Raw genomic sequence first — 18,735 nt, 5'->3', positions numbered from 1 at the left:
AGAGTCTATCTCGTATCACAGACCAAGTTCTGTTTGTAGCATTGTTCTTTGAATCCACACTGTAATCTGAACACTGCACTAAGAGGCTGAGCACTTGGCTATTACTGTATTTCTCATCCAGCATATCCTCTTTGTCTAGCTTTCTGCAGTATGTATTTTATCACTGAAGTTGCTGTGATTTAAAGAAGGTTGTCCAGAGATAATGAAGAGATTAATAATAACACAGTGAATGCTAAAGTAACTCCTTGAAACCTTGTAGTCAATGTGGGTTTGCTTTCTGTTTGCATAAGAGCTGATATGTGACAGTGTGTCACTTTATGTAGAAGAAAATCATTCTGTGCATGGTTGTATACAAAGGAATGATGTTTTCCACATACAGCAAGTTCACTGAGTTGAAGGAAATTTGAGTACATGCAGATGGAAGTTGTGGTGTAAAAATACTTAATTTCTGGAAGTATGTTTAATTCTTCTTAATGTAGCCTGGAAGGTGGACTGTGGTCCAAGAGACACGTGTCTGTGATGATAAGTAGTTCATCCACTGAGCCTCCAGTACAGCAGATGGAATGGTTTTATATCTAGAAGCACGGATATAGAAATCGATTTGGAATTTTTCTCATTCTTTTTCCTCTCTTGTATGAAGAGTTCCTCACAAATAGTAGAGATTTACCTTCGGGCTCTGGTCAGATGGACTTACAGTCGTTACTCTGATTACTCCTATTGTTTTGTAAAGGTGAGCTCAAAATCACATGTGATTGGGAGTACTTACCTGATTTTGCAGCCAGAAGATGAGAGACATTTTCCATTACCAGGTTATTGGTTGTGGACATTGTGACCCTCTGTCTTCATAACTAGCAGAACTGGAGCATGTCTTTCTGATGGAGGGCTTCGTAAGTACAGGGATTCATGCTTAAGGAGAGATGCAAGCAGTGCTGTTCTCTGGTGCGTCTGCTCTGTCTGTTAGCAGCAGTCTGGAGGCTTTAGCAGAGCTGAGCAAAATGGGATGCAGCAGCATATGTGAAGCTCGTGGTGGATGGTTGTAGAATGTGGGGCCTTCTGTGTCTTACAGATACCACAAGTTGATCTGGGGGCCACACAGCACGACCTCTGGTGAGAGAATCTCTGGAGTCCTGATTGCCGGGGGTGAAAACGGAAATGTCATACTGTATGACCCAGCCAAAATCATAGCTGGAGACACTGAAGTAATAATTGCCCAAAAAGACAAGCACACAGGACCTGTAAGAGCACTCGATGTCAACATGTTCCAGGTTGGTGTTCTGCTGTTCTTTATCACATACCATTATAGATGAATGGTCTATCTTTTAACCTTAAATGTTTCTGTGCTTTTCTCATCCCCTGAAAAGCATAAACTAAATTTGGTGTTTGAGTGTCTTTTTGTATTGAGTAAAAAAAAAACTATACTGGCATTTTGGGATGGGGAATGAAAGAATCATGGAATCATTAAGGTAGGAAAAGACCTCTAAGTAAAACCGTCAACCCAACACCACCACAATCACTAAACTGTGTCCCAAAATGCCACAACTACACACCTCCAGGGCTGGTGACTCCACCACTGCCCTGGGCAGCCTGTTCTAATGCTTCACCACTCTTTCAGCAAAGAAATTTTTCCTAATGTCCAGTCTAAACCTCCTCTGGTGCAATTTGAGGCAATTTCCTCTTGTCCTGTCTCTTGTTACTTGGAAGAGGAGACCAACACTGACCTCATTACAGCCTCCTTTCAGGTATTTGTAGAGAGCACTAAGGTCTCCCCTGAGCCTTCTCTTCTTCAGGCTAAACAATCCCAGCTGCTCCTGGGATGATCTCCAGACCCCTTACCAGCTTTGCTGCCCTTCTCTGGACTTGCTTGGGCACCTCAGTGTCTTCCTTATGCTACAGCATCCAAAACTAAACACAGTACTCAAGCTATGGCCTCACCAGTGCTGAGTACAGAGGAATGATCACTTCCTAGCCCTGCTGGACACAATATTTTTGATGCAGGCCAGGATGCCGTTGGCCTTCTTGGTGACCTGGGCACACTGTTGGCTCATCTTTAGCCAGTTGTCAACTGGCACACCTTTCTTGCAGGGCAGCTTTTCAGACACTCTTCCCCAAACCTGTAGCACTGCCTGGGGTTCTTGTGACCAAACTGCAGATCTTGGCACTTGACCTTGTTAAAACTCATACAACTGACTTCATCCAACCTGTCTTGGTCTCTCTGTAGAGCCATCCTACCCTTGCACAGACCAACACTCCCAGTGTCATCTGCAGACTTTACTGCATGTACATTTGATCACCTCATCCAGATCATTGATAGAGCTAGAGTTTAAGGTGTCTGGTTCATTCCTTCCCTGCATCAGTTTATGTTGTCAGCTGAGTGGGTCCTTTTAGCTCAGCTTATGTATGAAGTAGTGGTTTTAGCCAGTCTGCTTTTTTAGTTCCCACATACTGCGCCAATGTTCTCATCACACTCATGTTTCCGATGACATCAGATTTTAGGTACCTCCTTCTGTCATTGAGTAGGAGCCATCTTCAAGACCTCTAAGTATTGTTACTTGGAAAGAGAAGACAGAACAGTAAACACAGTGATGTGGCCTCTTTGGCAGAAGAGCTCTCAAAGCCAACAAACTTACCTCCATCACTAATGAGCATTTACTTCTTTCTAGATAGAGTGGGTTGGTTTTTCTTGTGCCCACCAGCTGTGTGAGAATTCATTTGAATTTGTTTCCTAAATAGCACTTCTGCCCCTTTCAGCAAGACCACCCTCTGTTCATCACGTCCTCTCTGAATTGCTTCCTTTCCCTTTCTGCCTGTTAGGAAGCCAGGACTTGTTTGTCACTAGCCGGGGGACATCATCAAAGGGTCTTCTGTGCCCTCAGCTCCTGTGGACCTGCATGGACTTTTGCATCCCAGAAGGAGAATTGCTCTGGATGATTGCACTCACTGTGGGCAGGATGCTGTTCACTGGTGGAGGCATAAATGTCATTCCTTCCAGACAGCCCCACGTGTTGTGGCCTGCCCAGAGCAAAGTTCTGCGCTTCTCTCTGTGGCAGTGATGCTTGCGATGTTGCTTTCTTGTCTGTCCTCTCCCAGAATTGTAACTGCTTTCCGCTCATCTGTCCATGGCTACAGCCCTGCAGTCTCCTCATGGGTGTTTGCTATGCAGTGGGGGACCACTCCACAAAGTGGGAATTTTGGTCTCGGCATGCCAGTCTAGTGCAGTGTATATGGATTTTTTTAATAACTCAGTCTTACCTGCAGTCTCAAAAAAACTTGGTTTTTTTCCCTAAGCTGCTCTGTGTGAGCCAAAGACTGTGTACTGAACTGATACAAGAAATTGGCACAGTCCTTCGGATCTGATGCCTCCCAGCAGCTAAGACTGTGAAAGCTGATGCTGAAAATACTCTTAACATCTATTAATGTGTCTTACAGACTAATCTGGTGGCCTCTGGTGCTAATGAGTCTGAAATCTATATCTGGGACTTGAACAGTTTTGCCACGCCAATGACACCAGGAATGAAGACACAGGTACCATATTTGTGTTTGTTAAATACGACAGAGCAGACTAATATAAAAATACGCACGTTGTCTGAGTTGAGTGCTCACAAGAGGGGTGGGGCAAGCCTGACTTGGGTAGTAGTTAATTGTAGTTAGCCATGAGCTAGATTTTTGGCAATGTTAGATACAGTCCTTAAGGGATGGTACAGCGGATCTCTGTCTGTGTCAAAATAAAGAAAAATATGTTCCTGCATGCTGTTCTCCAACAGCTTTCCTGAAAGCCAACAAAATAGGCCTTCCGTTGGTACTTGATTTTTGTAATACACTTATTAGACTGTTGGTTTTGAGATTTTTTTTTTGCCTCGTGGTGTGCCTGTGACTCAAAGCCAGGAGTCCATGAGCATATGTGTAGGATACTTTTGGAAGGAAGTACTATTTTGCCATAGTTTGTGTCTAACTTTGTTTTGCCCAGCTCTATAAGTCACCGTTACTGCTTTTCTAGCCCCTGGGGTGCAGTTTCCTGGCTGTGTAAGCACAAGCATGCACATGTCCATGTAGTGAGTGGTTTACAGACCTGCAGTTTTCGCTGGTTGTACAAGCAGTTGATTCATGCCTTCATGTGGTGGGATTTTTTTTTTTTTTTAAATTGTATTTGGCAAGGGAAAGCTGAAGTATCTCCTTAGTCTTTGAGGAATGTTGCATTTTATCGAGCAGCAAGTAATAAGCAAAGTCTCTCAGGTTATACCACTTTATAAATATCCATAACCATTGCACATCTTCTAGTCTTTCTCTGCATGAATTTGACGATCAGGAAAGTACAGACTGAGGAAAATGAGAGGAAGACAAAAAGCAGCTACAGAGAAGTCAGAAGAAGAGGCAGTAGGTTTGGCAGTTACCTTCAGGGGTTTCAGGAAGTGTTTAATTGCTATACTTAAGTGAGGGCCAGTGTTTAGCCTCTCTTACAGAAGATCTGTGGGGAAAAACTAGCCTTTTTTACATTGTGCCTTGTGATGAAATAGAATAATGGGAGGAAGTTGTTTCAATGCATCTACGTTTTTGTAGCTGTTACAAAATTACATGACTTTGTGGTTTCTGGAACATGATTTTATTACTGCATGATAATTTGGAGACAATGAAGTGAGGAAATGAGAAGTAATCTTCAGCTTTAAGATTTTTAGTTTAAACTCTGTGGGCTTGGATACTTTGATTAGTCTCAGTCATTTATTATCATGTGGGCATTTTGGAAGTTGTACACGTTAAAGTTGGCCATATAGGATTTTTAGGATGGGAAGTCTTTAGGTCCAAATGCTTAATGACAGCTGAAAATAGTAGTGCAACAAGGACTGAGTTAACATTGTGTTTAATTTTTGGACTAAAATAAGCATTTGGAGGGGAATAAAAACCCCCACAGAATTCCTTAAAGCAGACTTTTTTTTTTTTTTTTTTGGTAAGTCAAAAGCTTTGGTAAGTCCAAAGCAACAGGACAATTGATATACCTGGATATACTTTCATGGAGTAGTTTTCTGTTCTTGAAGACAGTTGTGCTTGATCTTCTTTAAGTGACTGATGTAAGATATTGTAAAGCAGAAGATGCAGGTGTCAGAGTAGTAGTAGCAGGTTATAAATCAGTGTTTTCAGGTGTTCTACCCTACAATGTATATATATAGGAAACCAAAACATATGTAGTACCTGGGATGAGTCTCCGTGCAGATTTGTCATTTAGCAAGTCCCAGAAATAACACGTTTTGAGTCTTTGATTTGGAAAGGTTGTGACAGGCTTTTCTGTGTGCACGACAGCCTCTCGAGGACATCAGCTGCATCGCATGGAACAGGCAAGTCCAGCACATCCTGGCATCTGCCAGCCCCAGCGGCCGAGCTACTGTGTGGGATCTCAGGAAGAACGAACCCATCATCAAAGTCAGTGACCACAATAACCGGGTGAGTTAGCTCTCATGTGGCTGCACAGGTGCTTGTGGAGAGATGTGGGGTGCCTCTTGGCATGTAGGGGGCAGGTCATAGCACCCTCTGTTACAGGACATAAATATACTGGTGCCTGGCCTGGCTTCTTATGACATGATAAATGTCTAATGCTTTCTCTTAAAAGGCTACATATATACAGAGAGATTGTCTGCATTTTAGATGCAAGGCACTCAGATTTCTTATTGGAGTGATAGGTTTGGAGAAAGCCATTACTGTTCTGTTTGGGGCTACCACAGCAAGATTTTTTTTTTATTCAGCTAGTCAGAAATTGTATGTTGAGTGCTGCAGAGATGAGGTTGCAGCCGATGTGCTCTGAGTGAGCACAGAGAAGGTGACATAATGACTTAGTGCTTAAGCATCACAGGTGGGATGAGCACAAGGGCTGAGTGAGCCCTGTGTCATGGCTTAACCCCACCCAGCATTGGAGCCCCATGCAGCCAATTGCTCACTTTTTCCTCTTGGTGGGGTGGGAAGAGAATCAGAAGACTAAAAGCGAGGAGGCCTATGAGTTGACATAAAGACAATTTACAGAATTGTCGGAGTTAGAAGGGACCTTTAGAGATCATCTGGTCCAACACCCTGCTAAAGCAGGATTGTGTCCAGGTGCATTTTGAAAGTCTCCAAAGACTCCACAACTTCCATGGGCAGCCTGTTCCAGTGCTTTGTTACCCTCACAGTAAAGAAGTTCTTCCTCATATTTAGATGAAACTTCCTGTGTTCCAGCTTGGGCCAATTGCCTTTTCTCCTGTCACTGGACACTACTGAAAAGAGTCTGGCTCCATCCTCCCTGCACCCACCCTTTAGATATTTAGAGACATTGGTAAGATCTCCTCAGTCATCTTTTCTCCAGGCTAAATAGCCCGAGCTCTCTCAACCTTTCTTTGTAAGAGAGGTGCTCCAGTCCCCCAGTCATCTTCTCGCCATCTGCTGGACTCTCTCCTGAAGTTCCCTGTCTCTCTTGAACTGGGAAGCCCAAACTGGATGTGGTATTCCAGATGTGGCCTCACTAGGGCAGAACAGAGGGGGTGGATGACCTCACTTGACCTGCTGGCCACACTCTTCTTAACGCAGCCCGGGATACCTTTGCCTTTTCTGACAAGCGCGCACTGCTGGCTCATGGTTAACTTATTGTTTTCCAGGACTCCAAAATCCTTGTCCTCAGGGCTGCTTTCCAGCAGGTCTACACCTGGTCTGTATTGGTGCATGCGTTTGTTCCTTCCCAGGTGCAGGACCCTGCATTTGCCCTTGTTAGGTTTCTCTCTGCCCAGCTCTTCAGCCTGCCCAGGTCATGCTGGATAGCAACACAGTCCTCTAGTGTGTCAGCCACTCCTCCAAGTTTTGTATCATCAGCAAACTTGCTGATAGATAAATAGCTAAAGCAAAAGCTGTGTGCACAAGCAAAACAAAATTAAGGAATTTATTCACCACTTTCCATGGGCAGGCAGGTGTTCAGCCATCTCCAAGAAAGCAGGGCTCCATCATGCATGAAGATGACTTGGGAAGACAAACACCATCATTCTGAACATCCCTCCCTTCCTTCTTCTCCCGGTTTTATATACTGAGCATGACATCATATTGTATGGACTATCCCTTTGGTCATTTGGGGTCAGCTGTCCCAGCTGTGTCCCCTCTGAACTTTTTTGCACACCCACAGCCTTGACTCTGTAAGCACTGCTCAGCAGTAACTAGAACATCCCTGTACTATCAACAGTTTCCAACCAAACCCAAACCATACTAGCTACTATGAAGAAAGGAGGTGGCATGGTCTGTGGTGGAGAGCACTGTAGGGCAGTGTTGCCATTGAGTAGGTTACAGAGGATGCTGCCTGTCAAAGTTATGGTCACCATGCCGGTTCCTCAGGCACTGTAAATGCCTGGTGAGCTTGCAGAGAATGACATATTTGTATGATTCTATATATTTTAAATGGAATATTGCTGTAACAAACTTTGAAGAGGTAACAAGAGTTCGGAATGTAATTTACAAATGAGTAAAGCTCCTGAAGTAACTGCTTGGTCGCTGCACTCTTGCTTTGATAAACGGCATAACTCTCAATGCTTTATGTATTTGTTACCTAACATAACATCAGTACAGTAGGCTGTCTTCATCATGTGATTGTAGTCCAGTCGTACAGTGTTCACTAACAATGGCATTTATTAAAATATCAGTAAAAATATTAGAGAAAAACATTTATAAACAGGATTCTAGAATTTTCTTATATTAGAACATAAGACTGTGACCAAGACAGCACAGTCATGTCTTTGAGAGATGTTTAGGAAACTAACTGCAAGTCTCCTTACTCATGGAAACAAGGAGAGTATCCCAGTCTCAATGCAGTCATACGTAATGCCCAGAAACACAGCTGCAAATTCTCTCATGCGTGTACACATATTTAGGCTAGTTGTCTTTTGTCTTTTAATGCTGAGTAGTTATTTTGTGCTGTGGCACAATGTTGTCCCGCAGATGCACTGCTCGGGTCTGGCCTGGCACCCTGATGTTGCTACGCAAATGGTTTTGGCCTCAGAGGATGACAGGTTGCCTGTGATTCAGATGTGGGACCTAAGATTTGCCTCCTCACCGCTTCGTGTTCTAGAAAGCCATTCAAGGTACAAGTCTTAGGTAGCCTGCTGCTCCATGGGATTTGCATTGTTAATGGCTGCATACCAGTTTGTACATCTGACTTCCTGCTTAGTTCCTTGTGAAGGCTCACGTAGTTGGAGGTGGTGATTCCAGCAGTTATATGCTGGCTTGCTGACTAGCCAACCTCGTGTCCTGAAGGTCTTACCTATTTGGGGCCTGCTGCTTTGAAGAGAACAAGCCCCAAAATTGAAAAAAAAATCCTCTTGCTGAAATGCTGAAGTTGCTAGTTTGTTTTAGTTTTTCTGTGCTTTTCAAGAAGAGGGAGCTGAGGTGCAAAGGATTGGTAGTAATTAATTTTGCCCGAATAATGGACTAAAGATGCACCTGAGCACATACTCACATGTGAACATGCACTATCTCTCTGCTCCTCAGTCCCCTAAATGCTGTACATTTGGGAAGATTTTGTTAAATTCTCATCCCTCCTCAATTGTTAGTGAAGCTTTCCTTACTGTCCAAACCCAGTGCTTGATTTAAGGACAAAGAACAGCAATAAGTGTGGTGCAGCTTCTACCCAAACTGCTGCCAATGGTTCTGCTGACTTGAATCTCTTACTAACAAAAGAAGCTTACAAACTTCATAGCTGGTGACCAGATTTGCACCCTGTATGTTAATGATACTGGAGGCAAACAAACCATTTTGTTACACTGGTGTTCAGGTTGTCTGGCGTGACTCTTGCATTTATTTTTCAGACACAATGCCTGCTGCACCTTTATACCTTTATAATGCATAAAATAGAAAGCATGTATTTGACTAAATAAAGTGCTGTGAAAATTGAAAACTTTCTCCTCTTGTAAGAGGAAGGAGTGGGGAGGGCATTTTGAGGTGGAATGCTCAGCTAGTGTAGAAATTCAACTTACAAATGTGCTTAATTTATCACCATTTTGCATTTACGTTGAACTTTTTTTTTGTTGTGACTTTTCACGCAGGGGCATATTGACTATTGCCTGGAGTGTGGCGGATTCAGAGCTGCTACTTAGCTGTGGGAAGGATGCTAAAATTCTCTGCTCCAACCCTAACACAGGCGAGGTATTGTACGCACACTGCTTAAAAATATCTGCCCAGAGATGGCGCAGTGACACATGCAAAGCATATGGTGTTCTTGCATTCCTAGGAGTGATGCTTCTATGGATGTTTCTCCCTATTCTGTGTACTTGTGTTTGGTATATGTGCCTTCTGAGCTTATTCTAGTGGTGCAGGATTCCTTCCTAGCAATAAATTCATTCCTACTGGCAGTAGCCAGTATTACACATTTGTCCTTACTGCTTCTCCTGTGAAGTAGAAAGGTCCCTGCTCATTTTAAGGGATAGAAATGGCCCCACTTAAAGTATTTGCTTCCTACTGTTTTGGTTTGGGCCCAATGTGTCTGGATTACTGTTGGCAATTGCCTTTTTGCTTCTCTTATCCAGACCACAGGGATGTTGTAGGTTACTACAATAGTGGCAGATCAGTGAGAGCCACTTGAATGGATTCCCACTGCCCTTTTGGGCCTGGGGGTACATTTCAAAGGGGATGCAGATCCTTTTTTTTAGGCAACTTGAGTATTTTCCTCTAGACTGTAGTCCTGGAGGACAGAGTGAGAAGTATTGCTAAAATTCAGACATTGTTCCAGAAGTGCAAAAGCTATGAGGTGGTACATGAGTTACCTGAGCTGGATTCTGAGCTGTTAGGAAGGCTTTACATGAGGAGGAATCACCCTATATGTTTTTATTAAAAACAAGAAACAGTTTCCTGGCAGACAGTGAGGCAGTTAGCATTTTTTCTCTTTGAGTTTCTACTGAGTTTATGGTTAAAAGCCTGCTGCAGAGGTGGCTTATCTGTTCCAGGGCAGGAGAGGATTCACCTGTGGAAATGGACTTACTTTGGAGCGTGGTCACATCTCCATGTAGTGTGTGGAGATACACAGATTACCTCTGAATTAGCTAGCATGAATATCAGCAGCAGCTCACAGTTTGCAGTGGGACAGCACAGACATACCCCACCTGCATAGTTTGTTGTGTGCAAATTAAACAGAAGATATGATAGGAGGAGAAGGAAATAAAGCGGTGTATGATAATCTCCTGGTTGGGGACTGTCAGAGTTTGCCCAGTGTCAGTGTGTACTGTGATGTGGAGGCTGCTGGGTTACAAGAAGAGCAGACCAGACCAGTTTCAAGGCAGGCAGAAGAATGGTTGCTGTTGGAAATGGCACTCCCATAAAAGCACTGATTTGTTTGACTTGATTTTGCTGCACAGGTATTGCACGAGTTGCCCACAAACACACAGTGGTGCTTTGATATCCAGTGGTGTCCTAGGAACCCTGCTGTCTTGTCTGCAGCTTCATTCGATGGACGGATCAGTGTTTACTCGATCATGGGAGGCAGCATGGATGGCTTAAGGCAGAAGCAAGTTGACCAGGTATTGAGAAATGTTCACCTAAGAATATAGACAGAAAGGGGAATGGGGGGAGAATGTGGGTTCGTGGGAAATCTTTAGTGGCTGTCTGCAGCCCTGCTTGCAGGAGTACCAATCCAGTGCAAGTAAATGCTTATGTTTGCTTTATTGGAGATATGTTACTTTTGTATGTTTTGGTTTTTTTTTTCCCTTCTTTTGTTATTGAAGCTTTCATCATCTTTTGGGAATCTCGATCCATTTGGTACAGGACAACCCCTGCCACCCCTGCAGCTTCCCCAGAACACCACCCCACAGAGTGTTGTTTTGCCCCTAAAGAAACCACCCAAATGGATCCGGCGACCTGTAGGTGCATCGTTCTCGGTAAGCAAGAGACAAGGCTGGACATGGTTGGCCAGGCAGGAAGATAGTGGTGGGACTTGTGAAATACTTTAGGAAGAAGGCAGTTCAATGCTCCAGCTTGGAAGAGTTTCTTGTTTGTTGTTATGGCGGGAGATGTTTGTGGCAGCTTCCAGAGTGGGTGCTTGGGGACAACAAGCCAGCAAAAGTGTGACAAGAATGCTTGGGAAAAAGAAACAAGGAGATGGTGTTTTGCCAACAGGCACTTGTTTCTTTCTGGTTTTGGATCAGGGCTTTGCTTTTATTTGTGTAGTGGTTGTGCTGAAGTAGACAAATATATGTTGAGAGGTGAAACGAGACCAAACTGGGCAAGTATCTTGAGTGCAGTTGGAAGCTATTATATGAGTTAGTGGGGTGGAGAGTACTCAGGTTAGCTCTGATCAAGGTATCAGGAGTGCTGTAGCAGTAGATGGCTAGATTCCTCTGTGGCTGGTTGATTTGCAGGGAACCCAGATGAGAGGATGGCATGGTCTTGCTTTTTGAGAGAGCAGTTGTTTGCTCATTGCCTTTACTTCGGGCTTGTTTTCTAGACCCATGGGCCATTTCTTAGGGTTCTCCTGAAGATTTTAGCCTGTCCATTTGAAAAGGGTTTATTTGCCAAAATACTACTCAATTTTCAATACTACTCAATTTTCAGCATTCTGTGTGTTTTTATTCACAATCTGATGCAGAAATTAAATGCAATTTTCTCCCGTCAGAGATGTTGCCAGTCACTGATTGATGTCATTTTATTATGGAGTTTATTTCTTTATTTGTTTTCCAGGAGCTGGCTGCCAGTTTTTTTCTTGGCTAGGCTTTTTGTAATGCTGACTTTGTCATTTATGGGACTGACCTGTGTAAATTAACTTTGAGCTATAGAATTAAATAATATCATAAATCCTTTCTATTTTTTTTCTCCTGTTGATTTTACCTCTCTCCAAATGATGAAGCAACTTTACTGCCCATCTCTCAGCAGGCTTTTAACTGGTAAACAGCCTGCAAAGAGTGGAGCAGACAACATTCCTGAGCATTTATTTAATGATGCATAGTTTTTTTTTGTAATTACATTGCAATATCATAAGGTACTCCATTTTTGCTGGGCAGTGTACAGGTCCACAGCCCTAGTTCTCAGTTTCTAATCAGTCTTTTGCCTGAGAAGAAACAGGGGCAGGATTAGCTGTACTTATAAATGTTATTAAATGTGCATCCACTTATCCAGCAAGCTCCTTGCATACATAGAAATAAGAGGTGGTGGAAGAAAAAAAAAAAAAATCTATGAGTTGGAACCTTTGCCCATTGGATGATAAGCATGTATATGGTATATGATAGCACATGCATACATATATATGTGTATGCACATACTTTTTCATATATACTCCAATGTATGCTTCTATTTTTACATACTGCCTATGTGTCTCAATTACAGTTTGGAGGCAAGTTGGTTACATTTCAGAATGCCAAGTCTCAGCAACAGCCAGGCATTGAGCAGCAGCAGCATTACCATGTCTACGTGAGCCAAGTTGTTACAGAGAAAGAGTTCCTGGCCCGCTCAAACCAGCTGCAGGAGGCTGTGCAGTCCGAAGGCTTTGTCAGCTACTGCCAGAAGAAAATCGACATGGCCCAGGCTGACTTTGAGAAAAATGTGTGGGCCTTCTTAAAGGTAAGAGGGTAACAGCATTTCAGGAGTTCTCCACTGACTTGGAAAGTCAGTGCAGAAATGATTCCTTGTGTCCATTGTTGTGGACAGATGTGGAAGAGATGCTGAGAACAAAAAGTGGCAATAGTGCCCATAAGTCCTGTCACTGGTGTAGGCTTGCAACAAGAAAGAGGGTCCTCAGGGCCAGGGATTTTTGTGAGATTCATGAGAAATCATGGCAGAAGCCAAGGCTTGGAAGAAGGTATCCTGTGTCTTTTGACATCCCTCATCAGTGCATCTTTGTACAGGGTGCTGCTGAGAAGGGATGAAGCTTTGGGATGGCCTTAGATATGCATGTCACTGCTCACTATGAACATTTAGAGGTTTCTAAGTGAAGCAGATAAGCAGATTGTTCACCTTCAATAGCCAGATTGAAGCTTTGCTCAGGTGCACAAGTCACTGAAAACATTTTGAGGTTTTTTTATTACATTCAGTCTCTACAGTCACTAGCTCTCACTGGGTGATTTGTGCCAGCCAGGTAAATAGCCAGTGAGGGAGGAAATGAAAAATTGTGAATTGCAATATATTCTTTAACGTTCTGGGTTTTTTTAAAGGTGAACTTTGAAGAGGATTCACGTGTTAAATACCTTGAGCTCTTGGGATACAGGAAAGATGATGTGAAGAAGAAGGTAAATGTGCCTGGAAGCTGTGCTTATGTTAAATGATTTATTAATGGGTGTATCTGCAGAGTACAGCCTAAAACATTGATGCCATCTATGGTGGAAGTACTCATTTACCTGTGAGAGTGGAAGAGCAATTAGCAGTACCCACATAAACATTTCTATACCACATTCTTTCTGGCGTGTTTCCCAGTAGATAGTATTTGTCAGTGCTGCAGCTCTCCTAATAGCCACGATACAACTGTTACCCATGGTGCCGGAGCCTCTGTTTAAACATAGCTGATTTGAATAATTGCATTATTTAAGGATTTACTTTGTTCCAAAGGACGATAGAAATCATTTAGATAAAAAACTCATAACTTCAGTATTCTTACAACAAGTAATTTCCTCTGGTTTTTTATTAGCTATGTCATCTTGCAAAATGGTTGTTCAATGAAAGTTTCAAAATAGGCAACAGATTTCAGAGGTGTGTCTACATCTCACTGTCCAATGTTGATCTGAAATTCTCACCCATCAAGAAGCTTTGGTACTTGTTGATTCAAGCTATTGATGTAACTTTATGACATCTCTCTACTGTAGTGTCCTGGAATCTGATCTGGTTTTAGGCTCTCTGGTTCAAGAACATGTAAGCAGTTTCCAGGTTTCCAGTAACAGTCTTGGAAAACCTAGAGTAGTCCTTTTTTGTGTGGAACATCATTCATTTTTACAAAAAAAAAAAAAAATTAAAAAAGGGAGAACAAAGATCAAACCTGGTTACATTTGGAAAGGCAAACTTCAGACTACCAGGAAGCAACCTGCACATCTTAAGCATAATTTTCTTCTAAGTTGGAAGAATATTATTACCTTGTTGTTACAGAGGGATATCTGCTCTGCATTTTAGCTATTTGTTTTTTTCAGTGCGGTACCCAGGAACTGTCTAGTATTTCCTCAGTTATGATTCAGTGGATTTGAACGTTTGCCTCACTTTCCTTGTATCAAACTAGTGTTTTATTTTCAAAGACCAGCTCCATAAAAATGTTATTATGGTTACAAATTAAATGGCCTCAATGGCAAACTTACTACAATTACATTAAAAAATCATGATTTTGCTGAGTCTCTCAGCTTCTAAATTTTTGTTGCGTGAGTCAAAGGCAACCACAGAAAGGGAAATCCTGTTTTTGAAAAGCAGATCTTGATTAGAAAATCTAGTTGAAGTGGGCATAGCTGAATTGAAAGGCCTGAAATGCTGGGCCTTCCCCCTTGTTTTAATATTGAGGATCAGGGGAAGGGAGTTGCAAGACCCTGTTTTCATGTAGCTGTTTCTCAGCAAAGCGTTCTGTGATGAAGGTGAATCCGTGGGTTTTTTAGCATTAGGAAGTCCAGGCTCCTGTATGCTGAACTAGTATTTTCTGCATGTATTCTGAATGCTGTACATTAAATTGGTATTTTTTTATTACCTTTAATTGAATGTGGAGCTATGATTTGCTTTCAAAAGCAGTACATACTGAGTGTTTTAACACTTCCATGCCTTGGAAATTCCTAGCCCACAGCCGTATGCCTGCTGTGCTTGAAATCCCAGCTTCCTGACAGGCAGGCTCCCTGCTCCACAAGGATTGTCACTGCTTAATTTTCCCTAATGAGAGCAGACTGAGGGGTTTTCTGTGCATGCTCTGATAATATTAAATTCTTAATTTAAGTTTCAAGCAGCTCTAGTACGGTTTGAGGCCCTTCAGTTAACAAGTAAAGGTATAAAAGCATAGAGCAGCTGTTGTTTCCGTCAGAACTTGGGGTGCAGCAGGCTTAACAGTAAATCAATTGCCAGGCTGGGAAAGGAAATGGCTTTAATTTTACATTAACTGTAATGCAAGTAACATGTGCCAGTTTTGCAATCCAAGAGATCAGTGAGAGATCTGCCTCTAAAACAGAAGGGCACTTACTTAATTCTTGATTATGTTCTAGATAACATCCACTCTGATTAAAGAGAGTCTTGCAGGTGGTGACTTGAGAGAGGTAAGAAAATATGTGTATGGCTCTGTGTTTAGTTTTGTAATGCCATGCTAATGTGCGAAGTAGGAATTAATTTTATTTTCAGCTTGGTCGCTGTCCCAAAGTAAGTAACAAATAACCCACCATGAGACAAGTTCCTACATTTGGTAGAATGAAGGCAGCTATTTAAAAAGAAAAATAAAAACACCACTTTTTTTTTTTCCACTCAGATGTCCCATTCCTTTCCCAATGAAGGACTCTGTCACAGCTTTTAATTCAAGGTGTCAGTGATGTCCCTTTTCCCTTCCTTTTTGCTGCCTGTGTCTTGTCCACTTTGTGCTGCCTGTGAGATATGGCAGAGCCTTGTTGCCTGGCAGATGGTTTCTATAGCAGCACCTTACCCAGGCTTTAAAAAAAGCAGGACTGAGGGTGATCCTGCAACACTTACCTGCAAGAGTGATATATAGAGTTCAAACATTGTCTGTTATAATTGCAATAGCCTGAGTCTATAATGGGGGAACTGCATTGCTTCTGCACTAGAGACTTTTTTGGATGTCATCTGTAGTTGCCTAATGGGAAAGAGACATTTTGCTGCATGTTTTCGGGCAGCTGAGATGAAAACAGCACAAGGTATTGTGTAATGACAAAGAACAAGGTAACGGACAGCCTCTACCATGTTTGTACTCAAGCACATATTGCCAGTGCATTTCTGTGATTTGCAGTCTGATTCTGGCTATTGTTGGTGTGAAGGTGCTAATACTCTCCAGTGCAAAGTATTTCTTCCTCTTCTGCTGGTGCTTGTTTTTTTATGGCATCTTCTCTGTGCTGAAGGCTCTTGGAGAATCTGATGACACTGTGCCAAATGAGGGTGACAAAGACCAGGCCACAGAGGAGAAGTCCTTGGGAGAGGTATCTGTTGCTCTCTAGACGCTAACCCCGTTGACCTCCTGTGTGTTTACTTTGTTTCTACTAAAAGCATTTTATTTTGTTGCCTTTTCCTAGAGCTGAGGATATATGGAAATAATAGAACTTGTTTAGAATTAATAAACTGTGAACTCTTCTGAAGTTGTTTGAGATTTTCTCATCAGCCTCAGACATCATCAGATTTTTGGTGGCAGTGAACAATGAGCTCGTTTTGTAACAGTTGAGTTGGCACCAGACTCAAGGATATTATTCTGCCATAATTTTCACTCTGATGTTTCCCTAACACTTAGAACTTCCATGACTTAGGACTAGTGCAATCAAGAAAAAAAGAAAGGTGATAGTAGTAGGGGATTCCCTTCTCAGGGGAAATGAGGGTCCCATATTGCAGGCCAGATCTGTCCCACAGGGAGGTCTGGGGCACAGATTAGGGACATTTCTAAGAAACTCCCCAATCTGGTGAGGCCATCAGACCATTACCCACTGCTGGTTATGGAGATGGGGAGTGATGAGGTTATGAGCAGGAGTACAAAAGCAATTAAAAATTACTTCAGGGCTTTGGGGAGATTGCTTGAGGGCTTGGGATCACAAGTGGGGTTCTCCTCATTCCCTCTAGTGACAGGAAGGAATTTTGAAGGAAAGAGAAGAACCCATGTGATTGACACGTGGCTTAGAGATTGATGCCACTGACAGAACTTCAGGGGTTTTTGACCACCTTTCATGACACTGAGTCTGCTTATGACAGATGGAGTTCATCCTCTCCATGAGGGGAGAAGAATCCTTGCACATGAGTTGACGAGGCTCATTAACAATGCTTTAAACTAGTTTTGAAGGGGGACAGGGATGTAACTGACCTTGCCGGTGAGAACCCTGGGTGTAATAGCCCAACACTTGTGGGGCAATGTGGCATCCTAGGTAGCGAGAAGGTCTACCACCCCTCAAGGCTGAAAACTATGTACTCCCTGAAATGTTTGTACACCAGTGCATGCAGCATGGGCAATAAACAGGAGGAGCTGGAGGCTGTTGTGCAACAGGAAAACTGTGATATGGCAGCCATCATGGAAAACTACATTAGACAGTGGCAGACTGGATGGACACATTATTCCTGTGATAGTCACCACATGCTCTCAAACTGATACAAAAACACATCACACATTATCTGACAGCAAAATAATTTTCTAGATTCTGCCTCCTTTCATGAGCCAAAGACAAAGCTTGTTTCAGACTTAACCTTCCTATCACAAGTGCCTGTTCTCAGTCCAATGTATACTTCTTGTGAGGTACAGTTTCAATGATGAGTGTGTAAGCAGAGTGTTCTTGTCAGACTCTTGAATACTCCACTGCATATACTAGCACACTCGCATGTGACAGAGAAGGCAGTTTATGGAACAGTTTCTGGACACTTAGGCTATGCTGTGAAAATTGGTGGTGGAGAGAGACTTCCTTTCTGGTGTTTTTTGGGTTTTTTATTAACAAAAGGTTTTGTTTGAAATCCCAAAATCCAAGTACTTGCAGGAAATGCTCTCTGTCTTAATTCCTGGGGTAGTTTTGTAAAAATTCAGCTTTCTCTGCTGAGCACTCCTGTACTGAGTGTTCAGGCTGTGTGGACCACATGACTTCTGTATTGAAAATTTAAGCATGTGTTCATGTGTTTTGCTTAATTAAACTAGGGTGTATGCCTAGTATGCAGAGTGTTTCAAGGATAAGCTGTGAGTCTTAAGTGGAGCAAAGTGAAACCTAGTTAGCATTATGGTAGGTTGTTCTTGGTAGGGGTTGTAGTTGAAAGAGGAAGGAAGGGAGGTTTCTGATTTTGTGATTCTGACTGGTTCACTCTGAGGAGGTTGTATGTATATGGGCATAGATGCACTTATGCAAATCAGTACCCAGGATCCAGGTGTCTGGTTGCTGATATTTATGTTCTCTGTGTATGCATAAGCCTTCCCTGGTAGTTAGTCTGAGGCTTCCAACATGTTTTCTCCTTGGCATCCATTTTTCAAAACAGTTCACTGATCTCTCAGAACAGTTATTTTATACTGGTGTGCTTATGTGTACTGGAGATCCTTTGATAAGCCCAGACCTTTCTTCATATGCTTAGGAGGTGGCTTTGTACTGGCACCAGCAAGTTGATTATCCTGTGCTGAAAAACAGTGTTAGTGTTCAAACAACATGGGTACTCTTCCCTTCGAAATTAACAATCTCTTAGACAACTGGTAGTGTGAAGGTCTATCTCTAACTTGTAATGGAAGAGTCATATTTTTTTACATGTGTGTGTATGTTCCAAGTATTTACATAATCTCAAAAAGTGTGTTTTTCTTTCTCTTAGGGGGCGGAAGACCATAAAGAAGAAACAGAAGATTTGGGATCTGCAAAGAAGACATTTAACATCTCTATTAGTGGAGGTATAAAACAACTTAATATTGATTTCATTGTATGTGCTGATATTTGTAAATACTGATGTTGACACTGGTGTTCCAGTAAAAAGGCGATTTCTGCACAGATTTTGAAGGATTATCGTGAGTTGTTTGTAACTCCATTCATTTCACAGCAATCTCAAGGCACTTCAAAGTACAGCATCTTTAGGGAAGGAAAGGAAGAACACAGCACACGTACATCGCATTGTTGAAATGCAGTTCACAGAATGTCAGGGGTTGGAAGGGAC

At 42.4% G+C, this 18,735-nt stretch overlaps 1 protein-coding gene across 1 annotated transcript in view; it reads left to right on the top strand.

Annotated features, from left to right (window-relative positions):
* Positions 1 to 18,475, top strand: part of LOC104279541 (protein transport protein Sec31A-like) — a gene marked incomplete at its 3' end in the record, with an annotated part of 21,053 nt that extends 2,578 nt beyond the window's left edge. Inside the window, exons 3-14 of the mRNA XM_009876859.1 lie at positions 1,067 to 1,265; positions 3,427 to 3,522; positions 5,290 to 5,430; positions 7,933 to 8,075; positions 9,036 to 9,135; positions 10,341 to 10,502; positions 10,707 to 10,859; positions 12,301 to 12,534; positions 13,125 to 13,199; positions 15,129 to 15,179; positions 15,987 to 16,064; positions 18,400 to 18,475. Of these exons, the coding sequence (XP_009875161.1) occupies positions 1,067 to 1,265; positions 3,427 to 3,522; positions 5,290 to 5,430; positions 7,933 to 8,075; positions 9,036 to 9,135; positions 10,341 to 10,502; positions 10,707 to 10,859; positions 12,301 to 12,534; positions 13,125 to 13,199; positions 15,129 to 15,179; positions 15,987 to 16,064; positions 18,400 to 18,475 (1,508 nt within the window). The remainder of the gene's footprint in view (positions 1 to 1,066; positions 1,266 to 3,426; positions 3,523 to 5,289; positions 5,431 to 7,932; positions 8,076 to 9,035; positions 9,136 to 10,340; positions 10,503 to 10,706; positions 10,860 to 12,300; positions 12,535 to 13,124; positions 13,200 to 15,128; positions 15,180 to 15,986; positions 16,065 to 18,399) is intronic.
* Positions 18,476 to 18,735: the final 260 nt, after the last annotated feature.

The sequence above is a fragment of the Apaloderma vittatum genome, unplaced genomic scaffold (genome assembly GCF_000703405.1).
Source record: "Apaloderma vittatum isolate BGI_N311 unplaced genomic scaffold, ASM70340v1 scaffold22449, whole genome shotgun sequence".
Lineage (NCBI taxonomy): Eukaryota > Metazoa > Chordata > Aves > Trogoniformes > Trogonidae > Apaloderma > Apaloderma vittatum.
This window is presented reverse-complemented; position numbering and strand designations above follow the sequence as displayed.